Source organism: Gouania willdenowi, chromosome 13 (genome assembly GCF_900634775.1).
Source record: "Gouania willdenowi chromosome 13, fGouWil2.1, whole genome shotgun sequence".
Classification (NCBI taxonomy): Eukaryota; Metazoa; Chordata; class Actinopteri; order Blenniiformes; family Gobiesocidae; genus Gouania; species Gouania willdenowi.
Genome location: NC_041056.1, coordinates 14,708,163 through 14,730,346, shown reverse-complemented (window position 1 = coordinate 14,730,346; position 22,184 = coordinate 14,708,163). Strand labels below are relative to the sequence as shown.

The window sequence follows — 22,184 nt, the reverse complement described above, 5'->3', positions numbered from 1 at the left end:
CTATGGTGACGTATGCTTGCTCTTCTTCAGGGCACAAATATAATGCAATACCACAGCGCCACGCGGTGTCCATACAAATCACTACACTGTAGCGGATAAATATTAAAGTTAATTTCTTCCTGCTGTAATAAAAAAAAAATTACATGCTTTAAAAAAAAAAAAAGAAAGTGTGAAATGGGTCAATTTCTTTTTTTTTTAGAATAAATTGAAAACATGAAAAAAAAAGACAGAAGCTAAAAGCTAATGTTACCTTTGTAACAAATCAGAATCGACATGGACATTTTTTTTTCCATGTGTGGTCAGGAATTAGAGACATCCTTATTGACAAAAACACCCCTGAATCGTTATTTAGAAAATGTTTATTGATCAGAAAATAATACAGAATAGCAGCATTTCAGTAAATGAAAAAAAATCTTAAAATATTTACACAATGAGTAAAGAAAGAAAACAGCACAAAGATAAAGACAGTGTTTGGCTTTAAGCTGTGACTGCATCGTGCTCTTTAAAAACGATGGTCTTGGGATTGATTCCCACACTCTTGGTGGTGTTGTGAGTTTTGTAGATGCCAATGAGACGATCAGCGATCTCAAACATGTTGTTCCTCAGAGAGATGATGATGAATTGGGCATTCTTAGTTTGCTCCTGCACAAATGAACAAAAAGGAAGGTCAATCATAGCAATAATTGGCTAAATTTAAAACCATAAGCCTTCATTTGTCTGCCCATACTCACATAAATGTAACAGGCCACGATGGAGACGTTCTTGAAATCAAGCGCAGCGTCGATCTCATCCATGAAGTAAAGCGGCGTGGGTTTATAGTGGTGCAGAGCAAACACCAGAGCCAGAGAGCTCAGAGTCTTCTCTCCACCAGACAGGTTGAAGATCTTCTTCCAGCTTTTCTTTGGAGGACGAACACTACAAACAGAGCAGAGAAGTATGCTCACACACAGAGACAGGCTTTCCTCTTCAGATCAATATTGATGAGCAGATCAAACGGTCCCAAAGGTTAAATTTGACTAAAGAAAATTGTCTTTTCCAATGTCGTCTTCTTTTCATCTTCCTGTACTTAAGTTGTTAAAATTCCCACAATACGTTCACCGCCATCAACTGGAAATGTTTTTTTTATTTAGGGTTTGTTGTCATAGCAAAAACACCTAATTAAAGTTTATTACAAAACACAGGTCGGATCAATTGTCTTTAAATAGAAAGTTTTATTCCTTTTCATAAGTTTGCGGTAATTAAAGAGGCTAAAAAGATACTTTTCTTGTTCTTGTTTTCTGTTTCCAGCATAAAAGATGAATACCAGTTTTCTCTCCTCTTCTCCACTCAAGAACCCTGGGCTGTTTAAAATGGCATACTAATAATATATACTACTTATACTAAGTCTGACGTCAAAATGAGTATGTAGTGCATTCCAATTAGATAGTATGAAAAGATTGAGTAGGTGAGAAATACCCAGATGTATACTAAATCTGGACATTTTTGAAGTATGCGCGGTGGCCACACCAGTCATACTCAACCGACCCATGATGCATTGCGAGCAAAACGTAAAATCGTCCTGGGACCGGATTCAAGCTAAAAGTCAAACATCCACTTTTCAAAACAAAAGCATCTCTTCTTGTCTTTCATTAGTTTTTAAGGCTTTTGTAAATAGGGCTCTTGTTTTGAAGTTACCCAGAAGTTTAGTCAGTAGCACAATGGCGGGTCTTTGAAAATTTCTGAAATGTCAAAATGAAATGTGTTTCTGCGAGTTTAACGATCAAATGAGCACGTGTCGATATTCTGCTTTGTCACTTTCTCACTGAAAATGTTTTCAGAACTTTCATCAAAGGTGGAGAATCGACAGAGATATTTAGCCTCAGTGTGCTTCAGGTTTTTGTCATTGTAGGTTCCAAATCCATCCTAATCAAACTAATGGTATATAGCAGACAGTATATACTCATCGAGTGTGTTGTATGTAATTTTGAACACAGCCCCCAGACTGAATGATTCCCTGCTCTCTCACCTAAACATGATGCCCTCAGAGAACGGGTCCAAGCTGTCCACCAGTTCCAGCTCTGCGTCGCCACCCAGTGTCAACATCTGGTAGTTTTCCTTCAGCTTGTTTGTGATCATGTTGAATCCCGTCATGAACTCGTTGAGGCGCTGTTTCCGCAGGTCTTCGTAGCCTCGTTTGAAGTCGTCTCTCTGTGTGGTGATCTCGTCCAGCTGTGCCACTCGCTGCAGGTACAGCTCCTCCTGCAGACGCACAGGGACAGTGATGGCCATTTTGGAAAACCAGTTAGTGACGTTTTGTTTTAATATTTCAATGTCGTGACCAGACGTGCAGAAGTCAGCGCAACCATTAGAAGCTTAGAGCGCTGCTCAGTAGACAAGATATCGTCTGATTTTAGTTGGAAAAACTCTGTAAAGATTTAGTATATTGAAATTTAACACCTAACAATAATTCTGATTTTAAACTTTTGTCATTGTACGGAAAGTATAAAGGATTTCCCCGCATATTTCATCAAATGGGCATCATTTGGCAAAGTTTGCATGAATATGATGATGGAAATAAAAATAGAAATACTTTGAAATCTTATAGAGGCCTCTAATGTAAATAAATTAGGGTAGAAAATAAATTTGAATGGATTTAGAGTAATTTTAAAGATTTTTTTTTCAAAACAGCAGTTATGTCCAGACAGTCGTGTCACATGACATGTTGACACTACAGAAGTAATAAGTTAAAAAAAAAAAAATTTAAAAAATTAAAGTGAGCGCATATATACTTTTAATTAAAAGAAATATAGTTGAACAGAATATGTAAGTGTCACTTCATTGACCCTTATATTGGTAGATTCCCCTCCAAAAACATGAATAATACAGAATTCACTTCCTGAAATGGAAATATATTTATATATAAAATATAAATTATCTTTTTTTTTTTTTTTTTTTAAAGAAAATCAAGCGGAAATCGCAATATGACACTGAACATTTACACACAATTCATCTTTTTAAACAGTTGGCCAGAAATAAAATCTGACATAATATGGACTTCACCTTCTTAAAGCTGCAGTCTGCAACTCTTATAAAAGTGACTTTTTGTCATATTTGCTAAAGCTGTCACTATGTAAGGACAGTTTTACATGAAACTAGTAGTTTGTGTGAAAAAAACACTCATTGAGTCCCCACCTGCTGCTCCTGCAGCCTTTGGCAGATTGCCAGAATGCACCACGACAGAGCAAAAAGAACCAATCAGAGCTAGGATTGTATTTGATGGGCTGTCTGACAGCTGTTGCTCACAGGCCCACCCCTTTCCTTGAGCGAGAGCACCGTCTTTTTTACAGTGTTTGGTCTGGAGGAGTAGAACATGGAATTGGTGACTTTTCTGCTTAAAAGGTAATTACTGCTGCTTGATTTACATTATGTTTGATCTGTAATTGTTACACTAGAACTCTGTGGTGCATGTGTTCATGTGCGCGTAGCAGCCTCTGTCTGGGCTGCTGTAAGTGACACTGTGTTGTTGCTGCTGCTGAGCTGTGTGCACATAGAGAGAGAGAAGCACTGCAGTAATATGCTTTTAACAAAGCAAGTTATATTACTGTGATGTTGCTGTCAGACTAACTTTAGCTTGTTAGCTCCTCTGAGGGAGGGACTTTGGAAAGTTTGGAGGCAGGGCAAGAGAGCAGCGGGGAGAGAGGGATCTGAGAATTGCGGACTGCACCTTTAAAATAGAAAAGCTATTCAACACGAACTAAACCATTACCTACACGTTCTGGGACAGTATCACTAATTTCCTCGACATTTTCTCACCATTAAACTAGCTTTACCAAGTGTAGCAAACAGCTGGTCATCAAATCTGGCCAGATCTGAGTGCGTGCTTGTCTAGCCCATTTCCGCTGTTTATTAACTGTATTTAGCTTGTCCGGCAATTTTAACACCCTCTAATAACATCTAATTAAGGAAAGCCCATGACTCCGATCTTAGCTTCAGAAGAATATAAACAGATATCCATCCAGCAAAAACCATGTCACCACTTAGAAGAAAGTTCCTGCTGTAGTCACACAGACCAGGTGCCAGCTTGCATTTTTTTCTCACCTTCTTCTTGTACTCAGCAATGGCTCCGAGGTTGGGCTTTTTTTGAGAAGACTTGGTCTCTAACAGCATCATTTCATTAATGAGGACGTTTGGATCAGAGAGGTTATCTAGTTCCTCAGGAGTGAGAACAGGAAGTTCTTCTGCTGGTTTGTCCTCGATGGCATGAAGGGACAACTTTGAGGCCTGAGAGCACAAATAAAAACACGACAGTCAGAACAAAAATATAAAAATGTGGTTTCTGTTTGGAAAAAAAAAAAACTCAATTGAATCCATTTTATGGGTTAGAAACAAAAGAATGGAATACAAAAAAACAATTTACAAGTACATGAGGAATACAGTTCTAACCACATGACAAACATCTTGTTTACTGGGAGTTTTGCTGGGAATGTTGCTACTAAACTGGATTTATTCTGCTCCAGTTCAGATTAACACAAACCCTATCCTTCCTCACTAACCTCTTTCTTCCAGTGTTTGATCTTGTTGTTGTGCTCATTGATGGTGCTCTCTATCTGCTCCACACGGAGCCTCACACTGAGTGACTCTTCCTGCAGGGCATGCTCCTGCTTCTGCAGGGCCTTGATCTCCTTCAGCACCTCCTGGTGCTGCTCCAGGAACTCAGGGAGAGCGGCCTACGGCAAGGAAAGCAAAGTGGGAATGAAATACATTCAGATGCTTTAACATTTTCTTAACTAATGCAAATATAAGATTGTCAATAATATCCATGTAAAGGCTTTGCTAAGATGTGAATAAGTGCCTATCTGAACTTTGCGTTTACTTCCTCTACTTCTCAGCATTTTTTTTTAAAGTAAGAACACAGTGTAGGGGTGTCAAACTCATTTTAGGTCAGGGGCCAAATACGGACCAGTTTGACCTCAAGTGGGCCATAGATTATAGGCGGGAAAACAAGAAATTTCCACAATAATGTGCCCTACTTGGCACTTCCATCTTTAAATGATACGTTAAGTACCGTATGTAAGGCACCAACAATATCCAAGCAATAAGTGACCTAAATTTGCTTGATTTTGTGATTAATTTCTATTTAATTTGATGAAATTTTGTGATATAATTTGAGCAAAGTTGAAGGACTTTGGAAAAATTGAGCATTCTTTTAACAATTTAGCTTTTAAAAATGACGATGCGATATACAGTAGGTGTGGGAAAAAAGTTTCATTAAATTTGTGTATTTTAAGGGACTGCGATTTCTACAATCGAATTAGTTTTAATTTAGACATTGATTTATGTTTTTTTTTTCTGTCTTTTCTTTTCTTTTTTAACTTTCTCAGGTGAGCCAAATTGGATGCTCTGATGGGCCAGAATTGGACTCCGGGCCTTGAGTTTGACCCATGTGACTTATAGCCTCTGCATGCACAATACTGTCATGTGTTGAAGTCTTCTTTAAGTACACATTGTCTCGTTGGTGGGAAAAAAAAAAAAAAAAATGTTCTAACCTCAGCTTCATGACAGGCTTTCATGACCTCCCCGGCTTCATCTTCCAGTTTCTTTAGCTGCTCCGTTAGCTCAGTCATTGACTTGCCATTCTCCTCCAGCTCAGCCTGCACACGAGCAATGCTCTCCTCACATTTCTTCAGGTTGCTATAGAAAAAAAGAGCATAAGAGAAGCACATTAGCCTTCATCAGAGTGAAAGTTAATTTATTGCCCAAGTACAGATACAATAAACTCAACACAGCATGTTTGAAATTATAAACTTAAAGCTTTATGAGTACACTATTTGAGCCTCACAGAATTTTAAGAAAACAACACAAAAGGAGAAACTTGAAGCTGAAATAGACACATTAATGTCCCAACATTAGATAAACTCAGTGTAAGTGATCATGAATGCTCTATTTTAACCCTTTCACACATCCACTCCACTTATATCCAAATACAGCACAAATATTTAAAAGGGGCAAATGAAGGCAGCTTTAGTTTAGACAGATAGGTCTGAGTGATGCACCATTAAGCACTAGCATAAAGTAATGTTAGGCTGCTAAAATCAACATCCTCAATGCACCGGTAGTTTATTAAAAGCCAGACACAACGAGCAGCTGATCCATCTTCCTGCGTATGCATGTGCATACATTAAGTACAGCATGTGAAGGAATGATCTACTCACCGATCAGCAGTCTTTATGGCCACCTGAGCTTTAGTGATGGTGGAGGAGCAGTCGTCCAGTTCTTTGTTGACATTGTCCAGCTTGTCCTGTTGAGCCTTCAGCTTGTGGCTGTTTATGTCCACGATCAGATTGTGCAATCTTTTCACCTCGTTTTCCACTTTCCCAGCTTTGCTGGATGCAGCCTCGTAGTCTGATCAATCAGAGGAAATAATGAACAGGAGACAAGGAAGCAGAGGAAGATCAGGCTCATTTTGCTCAGTCACACGTTGATACTCAAACTAGTTCTGGAGAAATCCTACCTTTTTTAAAAGCCTCCAGACTCTTTACCATCTGTTTCTGTTTGGTCTTGTCGGGTGCAGCAGCGAGCACGTTGGCTTCAAACTCCTTAATCTGAAGTTTCAAATGGGTCTCCTGATCTGACAGACTCTGACAGAAAGGAAAAGAAGTTCTACTTCAGAGAACATCTGTGACTTCAAGTGAACAACACTGTCAAGTATTTAGGTTTGCATTGGAAATACAGTCAATAACATCAGGTCCCAAAAGTACCCAAAGATGAAGAAGGTGAACCAAAGAACACTCACGGTCATGCTGTTGGTGTATTTTTCCAAAGTGTTCTTCATGTCTCGGAGCTGAGGCCGAATGTTCTGAACATTTTCCTCCAGCTGCAGCCTTTTCTCCTGACAGCCCTGCAGCCTGCTCACCTTCTCATTCAGCTTTCTCTCCATGTGCTCAAGCTGCACAAAGCACATGAGAAGCACATGAGGAACAAACTAGGTGACAAATATTTTGAGGCATGGATCACAAACGGGCCCATATTTACAGCTTGTTTTGCTTTACAAACTAACTCACAAATGGGAATTTGCTTCAAATTTTGCTCAAACATTCTGATATTAGTTAAACATGTGTGCACAATTTTTGTTTAAATATCAAGAATCTTGATATTATACACAGTTCTTACGCCAACATCAACACGGCTCTTTCTGAAACATTCATATTTTTGGGATTTCCTAAACAAACCTCAATATGATTCAGTTTTAATCTTTTATATCTTAGTTGGTCAGTCCTTTACTTTCTAAAACGTCGAGCAACTTCAGAACTAATGAATAATTTGAAGTGCTACTAGCTTGATAATTGATACATACCGGTACTTCTGGAAATATAAAATGTCATGGTTTCACTTTAATTTGAGGGAAAAATAATGAAAAACCCTTTTTTATGCAATCGTTTTCATTTTCGTTTCTGAAACATTTCACAAGAAATCCTAATGTACCTCTTGTACCCACTACCAAAGAACTTTTAACTAATCATAAAATATGTAACATGTTTGCACAATTGAACAACTATGTAAAGTTTTACATAATTTTCCATTTAAAAACAAAACTAAGTAAATATTATCACAATCCTACCATGCAACACTTGAACACATTTGTTGCAATATTTCATTGGAAATATACATTTAAAGATGGTTAATCTGATACAAAAATGTATCAAGTGAAGCACTAATAAAATCTACTAAAGCTCTGGCTACATCTGTCGTCTGTATTTATCATTGCGAGTTTAAAGCCAGGTGAGTAAATAAGATTGTAGACAGAGCTCATTGGTGACTAGTGAACAGGCCTGAGGGCACCCCACATGGTCAATGCGGACATTGCGTTGGTGACCCCTGTATTAGAGTTTTAAACACACCTCCTCCTGAGAGACCTCGGCACCGATTGATGAACCCATTCTTCCCCGTAATATTTTTCCTCCTCCAGTCATGGTCCCTGTTAAAATACAAGCCGAAGAACACTGACTTTAAAAAATAGTAACAATATCATCAAAAATATCTGCACAATGAGCAAAAAAAAATATAAAATAAAATAAAATAAAATCCAGGCAGAGCAGGCTGCTGACTTACCTGCCATCTCAATGATCTGCCCCTTGAGTGTGACCACTCTCCACCTCCGCTCTCTCTGAAATGCCATCCTCGTGGCTTGTTCCATGTCTTGGGCCACCAAGGTGTCCCTGAGAGCAAAATAGAAAGCCGGCCTCACGCTGTCATCCTTCACCCTCACCATGTCGAAGAGACGAGGGCTGTCCTCAGGAGTGCGAATTGGAGACATATTTTTCTCCCACACTTTCATCTGTGTAAGAGAAACAAACAAGAAATAAATGAGATTGTTAAATATTGCGTCTAAAAGAAGACCTGTTGCATTTCACATATTACATTTTTTTCAAAATGGTGAAGCCTTTTTTACCTTATCAAGACCAATAAAGGTGGCGACCCCAATATTCTGCTCCTTAAGAAAGGAGACGCATTTCTGAGCTGTGTCTATTGTATCCACAACAATGTTGTCCAGGGCACCGCAGCTGGAGGAGATAGCAACATCATACTTCTCATCTATGGCTCCGAGGTCCCCCTACAAGCACAGAAACAACAATTGGACCAATTACAGCAGATTTGGTGGAATCTTAATGTCAGAAAGCATCCACAGCTTTCTTTATCGCTATGAGACATAATTCTGCTGTAAAAAAAAAAAAAGAAAAGAAAAAAAAAAAAAAGATGAAATAATATAAACCAGATGTTTACCAATCTTCCGTAGATGCCTGGGATTCTGCCGCTTTTCTTCTGCTGCATCAGCGCATCCAAGACTTTTCCTCGGCTGCGGTTGGAGGACAAGGAGCTCTTGGCTTCATCCACCTTCTGCCTCAGCTCACTCACCACTCCTTTGGTCTCATTATCCATCTTCATCAACTGCTCCAGCTCTTCCTCAGCCTGCAGAGAAGCAACAACACTGCTGTTTTTCACAGATATGTTAATATTTGTTTAATTTGATTCGACTAATAATTGGTGGAATAACGTCTTTCTGTTTCTGTTTTCGGCCTTAGTATTCTCATTTTCAGTTTTAGCTGAGAATTTTCATTTCGGTGCATCCCTATTCAATACTAAATGATGTGTTAACTGTGCACACGAGTTAATCTTTTAAAGGGAGGTATGATGAAAAAAAATAATTTACTAATGGTTTCGCTACCGTGATATACATCCATTTAGCCTCATTCAGAGGCCGAAAGTTGAAAAAGTTCCGTTTCATCCCCCCTTGTTATTCAACATTTTGTAAAAAGTCAGCTCAAAATGGGCGAGTTGGATTTTCCCCGGTACCTGACGTCACCTACCGGAAACTCCTCCTCCTGACAATCCTGGCTCCTCCTACCATGGACATAATACAAGCCTCCCTATAAGAATGTAAGCTCCTCCCTCTCAAACTATCTTACAGCTAAAACAAACACAGCAGTTTAATATAGAATATATATTATACTTCATTGCCATATACTGTATGTAAATGCAAACTGCACTACTAGATGCCCAAACTGCACTACTTTTTCTGCTGCGATTATGTCAGGAGTCACTGCTCGGAGATACGGCCCCATTGTTTACACCCATGAGCTGTTAGCACTTTGTGCTAACGCTACACCAGCCTATGCAGCAAGACCCAACATCCCTCGCAAACTGAGGAGGAACGACGGGGATGTCGCGCGTGGTCAAAGCACCGAACAAGGAGAAGACATCAGTCTGGCTCACAGCACTAACACCGGACTTGGTTGTGGTATTGCACGGCTTCCAACTTTTATGCGGTGACAGGATGATGGAGAGCGGTATGCGGAAAAGAGAGGGTCTGTGTTTGTGAATGATAGGTGGTGTAATCCGGGGCACATCACTATCAAGGAGCAGTTTTGTAGTAAAGACATTGATGTGTGTGTCTATGTAGAGGATGTTCAGCCGCTGAGAGGATGAAGGTCCACTTTCATATCATGAAACCGTGTTGGTCTGACTCACAATCACAATAGCTGCTTAAATAGCCATGTGTTTTACTGTAATGTGCAGTTTTTTGGCTGAAAACAATAACAAGAGTATGTGCATAGCAAAAGATAATTGCTAGTGATCAGCTGTTGTGTGGAGTCAGCGTCTACAGACACATCTACTCATGAATATGCAAAAGTAGGCCCCAAATCAACCCGTTTTTAGAATTGCTCCGAAAGTGGCTTTCTAGAGGGCTAAAACTCCAGAAAAACTCAAATACTATGCTGTTGGAGTTCTCAGAACAAATGGAGATGGGTGAAAAATAGCATAATACTGGACCTTTAAACAAAGCAGTGAAAGCAGCTGAATGGGGGGAAAAAAGAGCCACATTGACTGCAGGACTGATGTGATACCTTTTTAAGCTCTGAAACTTTCTGTGGAATTTTGACTTCCAGGTCTTTGATGGCAGCTCGGCGCTCCCGCAGTGTGTCCGAGGTCGTCTGAAGTGTCTGCTTAGCGGTGTTAAGCTGCGTGACTGCGGTGTTGTGGCGACTGAGGTAAATGTCCAGCTCAGACTGAGCGAGGTCCATTCGTGAACGGGTCTCGTTTACGGCCTTACTGAGTTCCATTAGCTGCTTTTCTTGTTTCTGTAAAAAATTATTAATTTAATGACCATGTGTAAAAAAACTAGAACACACATGACCCACTGCCTGGTTATTACTCACCTCTTTATCTTGCTGCAAACCGCTGGTCTCCTCCTTCAGACTCTCCATCACCCCATTAAGCTTCTCTTCTTCTTTTACCCTTTGTTTCTCTAGTACGTCTTTGCGGGCTGTTGCTTCAGAAATGGCTTTTTCACTGTTGGCTGGGACACTGCGCACATCCTCCAACTGCAAAATACGCAAAAGATGAATGAAAGATCCCAGAAGGAGCACCTTAATATTTGTAGATATCACTGAAGCACATGATTCATTAATAAATATGCACATTGGATTAATCGCAGACAGTTCATAGTAATTCCAGCAAGATTATGATTAATATCAAAGGAAACATCAGCAGACGCCTCTGACGAAGACAGGCAGTTGTCAGTCAAAACATGTCAGTATATCAAAGTGGATTTCCCAAGGAACAGTTTTCTGAATAAATGAAAACAACATATTATTCAAAAAGAAGACAAAAAGAATATTGTTGAAATGACTACGCAGAAGTCAAGCAAACTTCAAAGGAAATATCAAAGCCATCAGCACTTGCCTCAAACAAAGACTGGCAGTGGTCAGTCAAAACACGTCAGGAGATCAAAGTGGTTTTCCTAAGCAACAGTTGTCTCAATAAATGAAACCTTAACTTACAGACAGTTCATTCTTCCTATATCAATAGAAAAAAAGGACAGGTGGATTTTTTTTTTTTTTTTAAAAAACACAAGGTGTAGAAATGTTTTTTTTCATTGACTATTCTCCAGCAACAGTTTCTAAGCCAGTCCTCAGTAATATCGGCACTGTATTACACTACTTCAGTGCCACAGAGAGTCAGGGAATGCTAGTGCGTCCATATAGTCTCTGCTTCGTAGGGTTAACTGTGGGTGAAATGTGAACGTGGCTGCCGGGAGTATAACTCAAGTCAGGCCATAGTTGACTACCACACAGCAGAACACTGCTCCCCAGAGGCCGGCCTACATCTGACCAAGATGTTTCCACAGGATATGAACTGCAGAAGGAGCAGATGAGACGCAGGAACAAATTTGAGGATGAGAAAGATACTCCTGTACTTTTAAAAGATATTAGCATTTGTGTAAAGTAGTAATTTTAATAAATAAATGACTATGGGACAATTAAAGCTGAAACGAAAGGACTTTCATGTGTTACTTTACAGCCCTCTAGTGGCGACGTCGGGGCCGAGACCAAAAACATTCAGGAAATTTGTATTAGAAAACGAAATGTGAATTTTACCTCCAAAGTGGAACTTCCAGCACCTAAACCAACTCCACTAAAATAATAAACTGATATTATTGACCCCCAGAAAATTACATAAATATTTCTTTCTTAATGTTAGTTGATGTTCGCACTCACTTTTAGAAAAAAGTTAAAGAAAAATTCTACAAAATTCACTTAAAGGTTTTTACCCTTTTTAAAACTGCCTGAATTTAGTGCTGTCATTACTGGATTGTGGCAATATTTATGAAATCCTTCTACAGCACTTAGTTTTAATGATATTAATTTCAAATGAAGCTTTAAGAGCGAATGTAACAGTTGTCCATACCAACTACTGGGTGGACATTTTTTTTTTTTGCTTAAACAAATCGTGGATATACTTGCATTGCCTTTCATTATTTGAAGAAAAATCTTAATTCTTAGACACCCCAAAAAATTTTATTTTCAATATTGTGACTTATGGCACGAGTCATTGAAAACACTGAATCATGTTTTTTGTTGTTCTTTTCTTAAGAATAGGCAATAATTACACTTAAACACATATGTTCACAATATGTAAAATATATCAATCGATCACTATTAGCTACAACCATCTTGTAACATTGTCATAGGACCATAGCATGATTGCAGCACAGTGAGAACATGTAAAGGCCTACACACCTTCTCTTTGTCTTTTTCCAGCTGCTTCTGCAGTTTCTTGTTCTTGCTTTTTGAATGTTTTATCTTCTCTCGTACTTCAACGTCTTGCAGGTCCAGCTGAGTGAACTTCTCCTTCTGGGTCTCAATGTACTTGTTTATTTTGTTTTGTTTCCTGGTAAAGAAACAAACATTATTTTATTTTTTGGGGGGCATGAGCATTAAAATCATGCAAGACAAATTACCCAAAAAATGTCTTTATTTAACAAAGTACCCTAACACCCAAAACTAAGTAACATGTCTCACACAAGATGATGCTCTTTAAAAAAACAAACACTGTTCATGGAATCTAAAGGCATCTGTCTTCATTACTAATATTTATTAAAATTTCAACAAACAATAGAACTGTAAAATTAGCATAATGACATCAAAGTCTAGATCAAATATATATGTTTGATAAAACGCAGCAAGAACAACTGAACTGGGCAATAAATAAAAATAATAATTAAAAAATGCCAAACAACTACACAATTAACTAATCAGAAAATCTTGTTATCATCCCAGGAAGTCACTCATGTTCAAACAGAACAATACAAATTGCCTTACTTCTCCACATGTTTTAGTTCCTGGTTCTTTTTTTCCATCTCCTCCGAGAGCTTTGCATTTTTCTCAGTGAGCTCCTTGGTTTCCTCCAAGATCCTTTGCTTCTCTTGCTCTTTATTCACAACTTTTTTCTGGAAATCATGACTAATAGCAGAATGATAGAGGGGGGTAAGATATCAACATTGATAAAATAACTTATTTGCACATAAAATAAAAGATAGCACAATAACAGTGGCATGCCATGCAGCACATTGGCAAGTTTAAAAATAGAGATTTCTCCCCCTTATGCCACTGCTGGGTCTCCACTTCTATTTTCATTGTTTAACATTGTTATCTACAGCGCAGTGAGGTGACGTTTGTGCACTTACACATAAAACTGGCAGAGCTGACTCTTGTGTTTGAAGATATCATTCTCCAGGTCGAGGAACTCCACGGCTTTGTTCTTTTCTCCTTCTAAAGCATTTTTTTCTTTTTCAACAAGCTTTACTCTGTTAAGCTAGGAGAGAAAAATACTGAAATAGTTAATAATAGTTGACAAAAGTCAGTGCCTTGCAATATTTCAAACTGCAAAAGTGTGACACTGTAGAATATTGTAGCAAAAGCCTCAAAATCACTTTCAAAAAATAAAAGAAAACTGAAGAAAAACACCCAAATCTGATATCAGAAGTAAGTGACTTAGCTTAGAATTCAATTATCTTACATACTTAAAATAAAATACACATATACACTAACCTAAATCGTTATTAATAATGCAGTGAGGACATAGGCAGTGTACAGGGTTATGTTTTCACCTTCTCTCCTCTCTGCTCATTAAGGAGCTCAATGCGGCGGCCCAGGGTTTGGATTGGCTCTTTTAAACGACAAGAACCAATAATGTCCTCCATGTACTCCAGCATGCCCTCATCATGCTCAGTCTGACCTTTAGGCTTCATCATGGCAATCTGCTCCACTTCACCCTGGGCACAAGCCAAACACACACCAATGGCAAAAATCAGGCATATACTCATTTGCAACACAATAAATACTTAAGTAATCACAATTAATTAAAGCCTTAGTTATTTGTGTATTATGATATACAGGATATGATATAATATGGGCCCATTACTTTGCACTAATCTCATTACTATGGATTCATAAGAGAGTTCAGAAATTATTAAATTAATGAAAATGACAAATTAATGAAAAACATGGAATGTTTGTCTTCCAAATTTAAAAATGTTTAATTGGAAGCGATGCTGTAAAAAGTGCAGTTTCAGTCATTTTAAGTACATATCAGTGGATCCCCCCCCCCCATTTTGATTTCCTGTATATACTTGTACCATAAAAGTCCAATTAAATATCAGCTAGAGACTGCAAACATATTTCTGATATGTGTATTCCTCCTTTTTATTTAAATCATCCCTCATCTTTAATAAAAAATAGAAGCTCAGCAAGAAGCTTGAAGTTAAATATTAGATTATGGTAATTACAAAAAGAAGTGTTGAAATACCTTTATTCATATGAAAGGAAAAAGATTTTTTTTTTTTTTTTTTTTTTTACAAACTAAGAGAATCCAATTGATAATGGTGGGACATATCAATCTTTGCTTTGACCACAACACACACCCACATGCAGGCAGACACACATTAAAAAGGCAGCTTCCCCCTTTGCCAAAGGCATGAAAAAGTGATGCTGGAGAATGAGTTAAAGTCCTTTCCTATAGTCATGCAACCATAATGCAAAAAATTAAAGGAAACAGAAAACTGGGCATGTAGAGATAAATGTCTAAAAAAATAAAAAAATAAAAAATAAACCGTGGTCTACAAAAAATATATATATTTTTTTTAAGTGTTTAAAAAAATCGAAATGGGTAAAAATTATAGGCATGTTGATCAGACCTCAAACACAGCCTTACTTTTTGTAAATTATGAGATAATACATGAAATGCAATTAAAAATACACCAGTGTAAAAATTAACAGACTCAAACTAAGAGAAAATAAAGTTCAAACAAAAAAAAAAAAAAACTGAACATGATTACACATCAAAATAAAAACGTTTTTAACTTTTAAACAAAAGCAAAGGTCATAATAAAAAGGAAAAGATGTTGAACCAAAAGTGAAGCCATGGTAAAGGGAGGGTTGCTTGATCCGGCCACACTGAAGCAGCACTGCCAATATTGGGGTTGGGGTCAATTCTTACACACCAATATTTACGTGCTGCTAAAGCGTGGCAGGTACACGGGTATGGGAGGGGAACGTGGAAATCAAGCATTTTACCCTGGTGGGTAGCTCCCAACAAAGATCCTCCCACCATCAAATCTGAGTGACCTGCTCAAGTGAAAACACACTTTTGTATGTTCATTATGCCAGGTTACAACTCATGGAATGATTTCCTTAAAATTCTAAAGCAGCAAATAATGGTTCGCACCTCTACCATATTGTTTCAAACCATGATGCGCTGCTAAAGCAGTCTAAGGGTTGGCAGAGGGGTCACATCTATTCACAGAAAATAAATCACAACAGAAATAAAACAAAGAAATACAAAATAAGTGGTAGATGATTAAAAATGAATAAATAAATTTAAAAAAATACAATTACCTGTAAAATCAAAAACCGGTTGTGGTCAAGGTCAATACCATGACTTCTGAGTAAAGCCCCCACTTCTTTGAATGTGGCTTTCTTGCCATTGATATAGTAGGCTGAGGAGTTGTCCTTGTTTGCAGTCCTGGAAACATAGAACTTGCTGTTGGGGATGACTTCGTAGTCATCTCCTTCCTGGCTCAGATGGAGGGGGAGGGGCAGAGGAGACAGAGCAGCTTAGAGGAACAGTTCGGGAGACGTTCAAACAGCTCTGCACATTCAAATTTACAATATTTAATGTTCTGAAAGATCACACTGGAATAGTTTGGAGGATGAAAGCCAACTTGCACACTACTAGTTTTTAATACGCCAATTTAAAAGACACTAACCAGAGGAAATCAGACACCTTTTTACTAAATTAAAACTTTTTAAAACATAATTGTATTTTCTTTTACTTGGATACGATGTAATCATTTTATTTGACCATTTAAGGAAATTCATCAATAAGAAGGGATTTTTTCAAAAATAATTAAAAACAATTAACTGTTTGAGAATGTGCTTCTTTCACTTGGGCACAAATAATTTGCCTCCTGTAAAACTGACAAATGCATTAAAATAAATAAAAGTTTCACTGCTTGATTGAATTTAAAATCTGTGCTAATGCGGCAAACGGAGAGAACTGGTGTTGTTTTGAGATTAGTCAGAGGTAATCTAACTCAAACCTCCTGTGACAAAATGTGTTACTTCTTAATATCTACAGCAAAAACTCTTTAAAAAGTTACTAGTGATTTTGTTTGATTATTTAGATTAGCCTCTTGTTGTATTTTACTAATACTTATAGAAAAGTCACGTATGTAAACCATTATAACCAAATAAAAAATTCTTCAAAAAATAAAAATAAAAAAAATAAATAATAATAGACACCTTATCTGGCAACAATATGGAGACTGTGGCATGAGTGGGTGTAAGTTTCAATTTTCAGAAGTGATATGAGTTGTCACAAGCATTTTGTATCTGCATTGCAATATAAATCCCTAGATCTCAGTTTACATCAGCGATTCATGAGAAATGTATTACAAATAATGTCTAACCAGTTACTCTCCTCTAATTTGCATTATTATTTACTTATCAAATCAAGCACAGTGAGAAAGCATTTTTTTCTTCCCAGAAATATAGACATTTACCTTGTCAATAATCTTTTGAAAATGCACCTCCACTGTGCAGCTTTGCACATCTTTGTGTTTATCAGAGCTGTGAATCAACACCGACAGCTTCTTCGACCTGATCTTTTGAGCTCTGTACCCAAACACGAAAAGCATTGAATCTATGACATTAGACTTTCCACTTCCATTGGGACCAATGATGCAGGAAAAGCGCTGATAGAACAACAAGACAGGAAGAAAAATAAATAAATAATACAAAACATGTAACATATGAAGGATAGACATTTTTTTTTTTTCTCAAAACAGCAAACATTTAATATTTTAGAACAAAAGGCAGTTAAAAAAACAAAAAAAACATATTAACACACGAGCACTTACACATTATCTATTAATTTAAAAGAAAGCTGTTTTAAAATTGCAAACATTAAATTTTAACAATAGTGGAAAAGAAAATGTGGTTTCTGGAACTCTAGGACCCTTTAGTGATTTTACAGAATTTTTTTTAAATAAACTATAATGGCTCTGGTGAACCAAAGCTCCTACTACAGCACACTGAAGCAGTTTTTTAAAAGAAGGAATTTTTTTTTTTTTTTTTAACAATGTGTTGTCAGTCATACCTTATGAAAAGGCCCCAGAATCTGCTCGCCTGCGTATGATTTAAAGTTGCGATTGACTAAATGTGTGATCATGAGGCGAGGAGCGCCGGGCTCGTTGGTCATTGCTGGGGGTGGGGGTGGAGGGATGCTACCGAGAATCTCCTCCAAACTCCGGTTATCAGCCGCCTCGGCAGCCTCCCCCTGAGACACATCTGAGGCACACAAAAAGCACAACTTTGTCTTTTTTTTGGGTCGTTTTTTTCTCTCCTTTTTTTTTTTTTTTTTTTTTTAAGAGTCGGCCCAGGTGGGGTGGGGGTCAGTTGGTGCGTGGGGGGAGGGGAACAACGCCCGCCCCCCCTCACCCCAAAGAAAACAAACAAACAAAACAAAAACACAGGCAGATCCCTTACAACAGCAGAGAATGACATCAAGTAAAATGACAGGCGTTTGCTTCTTCTTTTTTAATGAAAGCAAAGCTCATGAACTACCTCACATCTAACCATCATCTCCACCGATGTCGCTCATACACGACTAAATAAAAGAGATGAGCCACATTCATTCACTTTAACCAGGAATAAACACACACAAGTGTACAATATTCCTCATCAACAATGCAACTCTTTCTTTGTCATTTCACTACATTGTACGAGTAAAAGTAGTAAACAGCCGATGATTTAGGAAGCGACCTGTCCTAAATCTATTGTGTTCACACACACACACACACACACACACACACACACACACACACACACACACACACACACACACACACACACACACACACACACACACACACACACACACACATAAACAACGACATACGCCTGATATACACTCGGTATATAGCTTTTTTCTTTTTTAAACAACAATTTGCTGACTACAGAAACACTACTTCACTGCCTGCGTGAATCCACAGCATTTGCTTAGAAATTAAAAAATAAATAAAAATACATGTCAAACTATGAAAGAATAAGCGACACTAAACTTCGTCAGAATCACACGATTAAAAAAGAAAAGAAAAAAAGAAATCAGTTTACTGAAGCCTGAGACTTAATGTATCAATCAATACATCTACGCATTAAGATATGAGCGAGAAAATAGTGCCAGTTGGTCAGCACCGGTATAGCAACACACGGGAAAAGCCATAGAAAGTTTAGATAAAGCCGCACCAAAAAGGAGAGTTTGTGACTTGCCAGTTGTCGGCGGTTCCTCCGCTTGGCCATTGGAGTTGGTGGTTTTTTTGGGGGGTACATCCAGCTCTTCCTCGGAGTCATCCTCAGGCTGCGACCCCTTCCCTCTTGGTTTGGCGGAGGAGGCAGTTGAACTCTTTGCAACTTTAGAGGGCATGATTTGAAATCTGAAGGGGGTCATTGGTGGTGGTGGAGGTGGGGGGTGGGGGGAAAGGCACACATGTGAATGCTTTTTCTTTTTTTTCTTTTACGTCTGTCACACGCAACTTATTTGTCAAGCATACGCGCAATGATATGATCCTCCCGCTGCCCATCTATTTTATTATTACCACTTTCTTTGTTTTAGCTCGTGCATATCAACAGACAAAGGGTTAAATGTATGGGTGATGGTTGGAGAGCTGAGCAACATGGGGAATGTGTCAGTTGAGACGATTATACAGAAGCAGATGATTTTTTTTTTTTTTTTTTTCATTTTATTTTATTTCTTTAAACTAGTCTGACATTTTAGTATCCCTCTGTGGATCCATCTACGGCAGGTTCTGCTCTATGGTTTACGTCAACGCAAAATTAAATAAAAATAAAATTAAAACGAAAGATAGAAATAGGCTACAGTTAAATGAAAATACTTAACACATACACACATTTTGCGTGACAAGTGTTGGTAAACAGCCAAAATGGGGCTGTTTTCCAGGCTATAAGCTTATAAAACTATCTTTCCGTGTTGGGTTTCAATGCCCCCTCCCCTTTATGTGCTGAGTAATAAGCGAAAACTTATTTTTTTTAAATAACTAATTACGACTTGTATAACAATACAAACACTAGATTGATTACATTATATATATAAAAAATAAATACTAATAATAATTTTAAAAAAAAAACTTACAAAGCAAAAAGAAAAAAAGTAAACGTATCGTGGTTCGCTGTTTGCGTATACGCACATTTAGCTCCACAGTGACTGTACATGTGAACATATTACACTACTGATAGAGTGGCGACCTCTCCAGGGTACACCTAGCCTCTCTCTCTTATTAACAGTACATATACAAATGACCGATTAAAACACATTTAATGCTAAGTTTTAGCTACCAATCGGCTGGTAAACGTCACAAAAAGCTGAATTTTGACGCAAACGACTGATATAAAATGCCACGTCTGCGTTATTCTTGACCAAAACACGCAAAATTAAAGAAAATACATGTTTTAACAGCGCATATAAGTTGTAAATGTGACATATCCATTTTGAAAAGTAATCCTCGAGGAGGAAAACTCCAGTTTGTTTAGATTAAAGTCGGATTTGACATCGATTGTAATAGTTGAAGTCTATTAAAATAACAGGAAACAGTTTCCAAAGTGTTTGTAATGCTGTTCCGCCATACATTTTTGTTTAAACTTGATTAGCGACAAAACTAGTACAGTAAATATCGTTTTATCTTTCAGGAAGTAGACGGAACCCACTCAGGACTTATTGCAAAAAAAAAAAAAAAGAACCTTCCTTTTGTACCTTCCAAAGTGTGCGCAGCGTCAGCCAAAAGCCCTCCAAATATCACAAGTAGCAGCTTTGGGAGGAAAAGAAGAGGTTCGTTGGTGGAAAGTGAGGCAGTTTAGGTCCACAAATTGTAATATTCCCGTGTCATTCCGAGTCGCTGCTCTGCTGGAAAACCTCTAACTTGTAAATGGCGCCTAAACTACGCCGTCGAACCAAATTCGTTACAAACTGACGCAAGGCACCACGGACCGGGGGAAAAAAACACGAAATTCAAAAAAGGGGACGAAGCCAACTCCGCCCCGTGCAAACAACCAAACCCACGACACGGAAATGGCAGAAATAAGTAACGGACAGCATCATAGCCTTTCTAAAACACACCATCGTGTTGGTTATACAGCATTTTAGTGTTAATAAAACATATTTACATTTTCCTGTGTCTAATCAGTTTCCTGGTTAAGACGTACCCGTCTGTATTTTTATTTTATTTTTTGCTGAAAATCCTGCTAAACTCTTTATGTCTCTTTGTATGTGTAAATAATTTCAGTCAAATGATATATATATATTTTTTTAAGCCTTGTGTCTATTTGTGTGAATTTAAGTTTAAAAACAGTCTTCTAGAAAACGAGATTTGTGATATCTCGCGATATTTCAGATCCCATGCAGGAACTCGGTGACCCAGATTAAAAAATGGTTCTTCGTGCTTTTCATATCAGTGGCTTGTAGTGATGCCTAGTTGTTCAGTGCTTTTTTTGGACCGTGTATGATAGATAAAACAGACGTTCACACATTTCTGGCTGTTTTCTACGTGGAGGCAATGACGGAATGTGCCTGTTTTCAGTCCCGAGTTAGCATTAGCATTCCATCTCCACGCAAGTGTATGGGAACTCTGAGGATTCACGTTAGCAACAGCAACAGGTAACGTAGCAACCGCGGACGCTTGTATCGTTCACCCTCACTGCGACGGGAGCATGTCAACAACTGTCGATTGTTTGATACGGTTTGTTACATTTCCTTTAAAACTACGACCACTCCTGCGTTGATAGCTCTTTATATGTTTTTGTCACAGGGTTGAACTTGTCACTACTTGCCATTTGTCTGGGAATCAGCGGAGTGAGCAGCCACAATGAGACTGAAAACATCGATGCTAAAGGAGTCCAAACATATCCTTTTTCATTATGTTGTTATATATGTGGGTTTTATTTGTCCAAATTATTCTCAATTATTCTCAATGCAATCATAAAACAACAGTGTTTCGTTGAATAGATGGTTTCATTTATATTCATGTCAGGAAATGAATATGTCGCAAAGATGCAAATATATATTTACAGTCTGCGTACACATCAACATACTATACTAATACAAAATGTATGCAAAACAGATATTAGTTGTTACACAAGGTTTATGTGCATGTTCATATACGTGTGTATGTCCATATAATGACAATATTATTTGTGCATTATATATTATGTGCACCCCAAATATTTTACTTACTTTATGTAGCCTTTTTTGTGTTTTTATTCATTCTGTAAAGTGTTCTTGAGTACTGAGAAAGGTGCTTTTGAGAGAAAAAATGTTCATTATTTAATTACTATTCAATAGTTTTTTTTAAACAATATATTACTTTGTGACCCATATGTGACACAATTCCGTCCTGCAGCACATCTCTGACGTAATGTCTGAATGAAAATGATTGGTTGATTGATATTGATATAGAATAGAATGCTCCTTTATTGATCACCAGAGGGGAAGTTCACATTTGCAGCAACACAGTATAAAAGTAGAGAGTAAGAACAAGACGAAATATAATTACTAACTAATAAGAGCATATAGTAAGAACAAAAATAAATATAAATACTAACAAAGGAATAAAAGTAGAGAGTAAGAACAAGACTAAATATAAATACTAACATAGAAATAAGAGCATAGAGTAAGAACAAAAATTAATATAAATTTTAACATAGAAATAAGCGCATAGAGTAAGAACAAAAAATTATATAAATTTTAACATAGGAATAAGAGCATGGAGTAAGAACAAAAAAAAATATGAATATTAA

General features: G+C 37.6%; 2 protein-coding genes across 3 annotated transcripts in view; one reads left to right on the top strand and one right to left on the bottom strand.

Annotated features, from left to right (window-relative positions):
• Positions 1-341: 341 nt before the first annotated feature.
• Positions 342-20,393, bottom strand: smc4 (structural maintenance of chromosomes 4). 2 transcript variants are annotated; one of them, XM_028465753.1, is made up of 24 exons: positions 20,146-20,393; positions 18,624-18,811; positions 17,476-17,666; positions 16,880-17,071; positions 15,714-15,890; positions 13,928-14,092; positions 13,505-13,632; positions 13,140-13,280; positions 12,558-12,708; positions 10,695-10,859; positions 10,383-10,616; positions 8,761-8,946; positions 8,429-8,590; positions 8,089-8,314; positions 7,878-7,954; positions 6,773-6,925; positions 6,491-6,617; positions 6,192-6,381; positions 5,526-5,670; positions 4,533-4,706; positions 4,078-4,260; positions 2,006-2,238; positions 732-915; positions 342-642 (listed from the first exon to the last, which is right to left on the bottom strand). In XM_028465753.1, the coding sequence occupies exons 2-24, from the start codon at positions 18,799-18,801 to the stop codon at positions 478-480; spliced, it is 3,927 nt and encodes a 1,308-aa protein (XP_028321554.1). In that variant the 5' UTR covers positions 18,802-18,811; positions 20,146-20,393; the 3' UTR covers positions 342-477. The 2 variants fall into 2 exon arrangements, with proteins under 2 accessions (XP_028321554.1, XP_028321556.1); XM_028465755.1 differs by having other exon boundaries at positions 18,648-18,811; positions 20,146-20,391.
• A 399-nt stretch (positions 20,394-20,792) lies between these two features.
• ift80 (intraflagellar transport 80 homolog (Chlamydomonas)) overlaps positions 20,793-22,184 on the top strand; it is a 43,181-nt gene continuing 41,789 nt past the window's right edge. Inside the window, 2 exon segments of the mRNA XM_028465560.1 lie at positions 20,793-21,045; positions 21,197-21,290. Coding sequence (XP_028321361.1) covers positions 21,254-21,290 — 37 coding nt within the window. The 5' untranslated portion in view covers positions 20,793-21,045; positions 21,197-21,253.